Raw genomic sequence first — 5,085 nt, 5'->3', positions numbered from 1 at the left:
GGACATAATGAAAACAAATATTCAGTAAATAGGGGAAACTATATGGAATTATTGATTTCCACCCAAGAATTTGATCCATTATTACAAGAGCATTTAGATACATCTACTATTTTTCGAGGTACTTCTGTTTCCATACAAAATGATTTAATAAATTAAATTGCTGATGTTAATAAACATGAGATATTCAATGAAATTCAAAATACACAATACGTGGCAATTATGCTTGATGAAACAACTGATATTAGTAATAAATCACAACTATCGACAGTACTGAGATATTTTTCAAAAAACGAAAACAAAATTGTTGAACGTTTTCTTGGATTTGATGACATGAGTGCTGACAAAACAGCAACCTCTTTATTTAAACACGTTAATCAAGTAGTTGAAAAATTTAAAATTGAAAACAAATTAGTGGCACAAACATATGACGGGGCAGCCGTAATGTCTGGCCATTTAAACGGGTTGCAAAGTAAAGTATTAGAGAAATATCCTAAAGCTATATTTACTCATTGTTATGCGCATGTTATTAATTTAATACTTCAACAATCATTAGAATGCAATAAGGAACTTAAAATTTTTTTTCAAGGTCTTAACTCTTTACCTGTATTTTTTTCTCATTCTCCTAAAAGACTAAAAACACTTTCAGAATTTATGACCAAAAAGTTACCCACATTAGCTACTACTCGTTGGAACTTTACTTCACGATTAGTTCATACAGTTCATAATCATCAAACATCATCAGTAGATTTTTTTATGTTTGTTTATGAAAGTGGTGATTTTGATAATGTTACTGGAATGACAGCAAAAGTATTTGAAAATTTCCTTCAAGAAAATAAAAACATTTTTATTATACAAATATTATCTAATCTTCTTATTTTTACTGACGTATTGTTCAATATTTTACAGTCAAAAAATTTTGATATTTTATTTTGTAGTCAAAAAATACTTGATTTTCAAAACCAATTATACCAAGAAAGGGAAAATTTTGATATTTTATGGGCATCATTTACTGAAAATGCTAACGAACTTTTTTTAAGCAATCGCAGGGTTAGATAAATAGAAACCGACAGGAAAGATTATTATAGACGTCTTTACTTTGAAATTATTGACAATATACAATCTCAAATTAATATCCGTTTTAAATCGTTTGAAAAATTGTAATATTTTAATTTACTTAATCCTACGAAAATTAAATGTTTTGCGAAAAAAGATAATTTTCCATCTAATTTAATTAAAAATCTATAAGATATTTATAGCGATTTTTTCAACTATGGTAAACTACAAAATGAACTTTATGTATGGTACACCTTAAACGAATCATTCGATAAAAGCCCTATTGAAATTATGAATTATCTTTCTGAAATGAGCTTAAATAGTGGATTTTCCGAGGTGTATAAGTTGGCTCAATTAACATCTACTATACCATCATCAACCGCTTCAGTGGAGAGATCATTTTCATCTTTAAAAAGAATCAATACATATTGTCGCTCAACTTAAACACAAGGAAGAATGAACAGCTTAAGTGTAATATCAATAGAAAAAGAATTGGTTTTCAAATTAAGAGCAAACAGAAATAAATTTTATGAAGATGTTATAAACAAATTTACTGAGAAAGAGAGAAAAATAGAATTTGAATTCAAATAAAAATCAATCTATAATAGAATATATTTATTAAAACATTTTTCAGTTTGTATAATAATTTAATTTTATAAATATTTTATGTATTTTTAAAAACTTAAAAAGTATGTAAAATAAATAACTTTAATAATAATATGTTGATATTTGATAAGAATTTATTTTTCATAAGGGGGGGGGGGGTCCTAATCAATCACACATTAACGCCTGACGCCGAAAGTCAGGAAACGCCACTGGATGTCGGCATGGATGCCGTGTCGATTTAAGCACCTACAATTATACTACCTATATTATATTTATGTTACTTATATTTTTGTCGCTAAGACTACACAATGTAATTACTAGTATGATATTTAAAAACAATATCATTAAAAAACTGTCATAATTATATTAAATATTAATTTTATACATTTTTTTTTTTTTATATTATTTATTGTAAAAAAATCTATACTATTTGTTTAATGAGAATGCAACACGTCGCACATGGCAAGGCACCAAGATGAAACTTGGAACAATTAAATACTCCATCACTTACAATTAATTATTATTAAATTTGTTATATGACATGCACGGGCTCGACCAGATTTGTGTTCACCACCCACGCTGAATTCTCATTTGAAAAAAAGTATATATGTCCATATAATATAATATATTGTATATTTAATCTATGATATGTCCTATTGTTATTTGTTTTTGGAATAATAACTATATACAAAATCTTTGATATGTTGTTATATTAATTAGTCACCAAATAACCAATAAATTTGTTACACAAATGAAAATAAAAAAATAAATTGTATTTACAAAAACGAAATTATATTTGGTTACTATATTTAACAATGTTCTTTTAAATTTTATAGGTTAAATCATGTACTAGTCAAAAAAATAGCAACTATATTAGGTACAATTTGAATGAATATAATATTGTAATTTTATAGTAAAAATTACTATATATGACAGAAGGTACTGCTAAATATATAAAATAATTAAGTATAAAATTTGGTTACGAATACTTAATTTTATAGTAGTGGTTATTACAAGTTATAGCTCAATAAACTGTTTATTATAGTAAATTAAATTTCTGCTACAGTGATATGAACTAAACCTTCTAGTTCTAACTATTAGAAATTTTAGTGTGTACTACTATAAATACTGTTTGGACAACCAAATAAAAATATACAGTGAACTATAAAATTTTAGTAAAAATTACTTTATTTTCTAGTAACAATGACTATAATAACTTAACTAAAACATTATAGTAAATCTCAGTAATATTATAGCTATCCCTATAGAAATTATAAAATACTATTAAATCTACTATTTTAATAGTGGGTTGAACTGTTTTGTTTTTTCCGTGTAGGCACACTCTAACTATTTAAATCTATAAATTGGAATTTTTACGAAAAATGATTAATTATTATTTGTATTACTATTATTAGTACTTTAGTATGATATAATATATAATATGTTACCGTTCATGAAAGCGGCGGCAATCAACGAAAAAACGATCATGTCAGCTAACTTATGCAGATTGCGAAACACTAGTATATTATTCTCTTCGTGACTACAAAACAATACAGTCTGACACGTATGTATAATCGTTTACTTGATTAAATTATCTTTTTTTCGTCACATCAATTGTTTACAAGCACTCGTATTTTGTGCTCCCACTAATTTTAAACGTCGAGTGTCTGAAAAAAATCAAAACTATCTACTGAGAATCAGGCTTTATTGCAAGGTGCAGTAGGACACTAATTGTGCATTAGGAACAATAAAATATGCTGTAGATTTAACGAAAATACGCATTTGATTATTACTTGATTATTGAGTATTATAAAAGACGATTTGACCATTCATGAAATATCAATAAAAATAAATAAATGATAAACATGATGAATTGTTTGAACAGTGGGTTAGTGAAACTAAAGTTGGCTACTTCCACGTCTTTGGACTTATTACCTGCTTCATCAGAATCAATGAAATCAGCGTGTAGGGTGTGGGGCGAAGCCCCCTTGTAATGTATATTTTGTTTGTACAGTTGGAAAAAATCCTTACAATAAAGTTTGCTGAGAATAGAAATAAAGAAAATTGAACAAGAAATTACGATTATTATTATTATTATTATTATCATTGAATGCTAGGTATAAGTGCTAGGCAGGCGCGTACACAAGGGGGGATTTTAGGGATTGAAACCCCTCCCGAAATTCAGGAAAATGATATTAAATATGTTTTTATATAGTAAAATTGGTATATAGATCATATTATTATGAAAATGTACAACCTAAAACCCCTCCCAAAATATTTTTTTGTGTATGCGCCTGGTATTAGGTACTAAGTTGATACGTATTTTTTATGAACATCCATTATAAGTAATTAAGTTAGTATACGAATATGGTATGATTTGAATAATGCTGAAATAAAATAAATAAGTAAAATAACTATAAAATTATAATGAGTAGGTATATTACGTGATCGTATTTGACGGAATTTCACGTCTGTAGCATGAGTGCTTAAACATTGTACTGAATAAAATGTACGGCGTGGACATGAGATGAGTGCCGCGCAGGCGATTCGGTCAAGTATGTGTTCAAAAGTACATACTAAGTGTTATCTGATACAGAAATAGATATATTTACGGTTTTTTTTTTTTTTTTACCTAATAATGAAATACTTAATTGGAACGGATTACTGTATGGTAATCCGTTCCAATAACATATAATAATTATATAATTATATATTAAAAAATAATAATATCGTACGAACTACAACAGTGCACAGGCAGCGAGGAATGCCTGACGTCAGTGGTGTACATACGGGGGGGGGGGGGGTCCGTGTTCAAATCTCCCCAGGGTCAAAAAAAAAAAAAATTGTTTTATTATTTATGACGTGTAATATATTCGTAGTTTCATTACTACGCTTTGGACTTAAAATATACAACTATACAAATATTATGATAATTAAATAATTATATTGATAGGTGTTTGAAAAGTTTTGTTAACTATTCTGTTTTTATATTCCAATAGCTATTAATTAACTGTAATGTAAAAGTAAACTGTAAATTGGTAAAAAAGTTGTATAAAATAATTTATAGCAGTTATTTGTCTTATTAATCTGTGCAACGAAAAAAAAAAGAAAGCGATTATTTTTGTTAAACCTCTCCCAGAACAAGATTGAATGTACGCCACTGCCTGACGTACTTACGCGTATAGATACATGTCATCGACTTAATAAAAGGGCGTTGGACTCTATGTAGGTATCGTACAGGTATTTGTGCATTTTACATTTACAGTAGTTATAATCAATGTGTGTATAAAATAAAACGTGAATGCATTGCCATTAAATGATTTCCGCGTATCGAAATAAAATCTATTCCCCGCAACCGGTGTAGTATTATTTCAAATCCGCCCATGCCGCGTGGAACCCACGGCATAATTTAGACATTGGCATAAT

General features: G+C 27.8%; 1 protein-coding gene across 3 annotated transcripts in view; it reads right to left on the bottom strand.

The window, feature by feature from the left end:
• Positions 1-4,151, bottom strand: part of LOC112681578 (probable Delta(7)-sterol 5(6)-desaturase) — a 37,123-nt gene extending 32,972 nt beyond the window's left edge. For all 3 annotated transcript variants that reach the window (XR_003148411.1, XM_025551823.1, XM_025551824.1), the window contains exons 1-2: positions 4,104-4,151; positions 3,108-3,326 (exon numbers count right to left, since the gene is read on the bottom strand). Coding sequence is in view for 2 of the 3 variants with exons in the window: in XM_025551823.1 (XP_025407608.1) it covers positions 3,108-3,147 (40 nt within the window). In the remaining variant the exon portion in view is untranslated. The remainder of the gene's footprint in view (positions 1-3,107; positions 3,327-4,103) is intronic.
• Positions 4,152-5,085: the final 934 nt, after the last annotated feature.

This window comes from Sipha flava, unplaced genomic scaffold (genome assembly GCF_003268045.1).
Source record: "Sipha flava isolate LNK unplaced genomic scaffold, YSA_version1 192_pilon_pilon, whole genome shotgun sequence".
Taxonomy (NCBI): Eukaryota; Metazoa; Arthropoda; class Insecta; order Hemiptera; family Aphididae; genus Sipha; species Sipha flava.
This window is presented reverse-complemented; position numbering and strand designations above follow the sequence as displayed.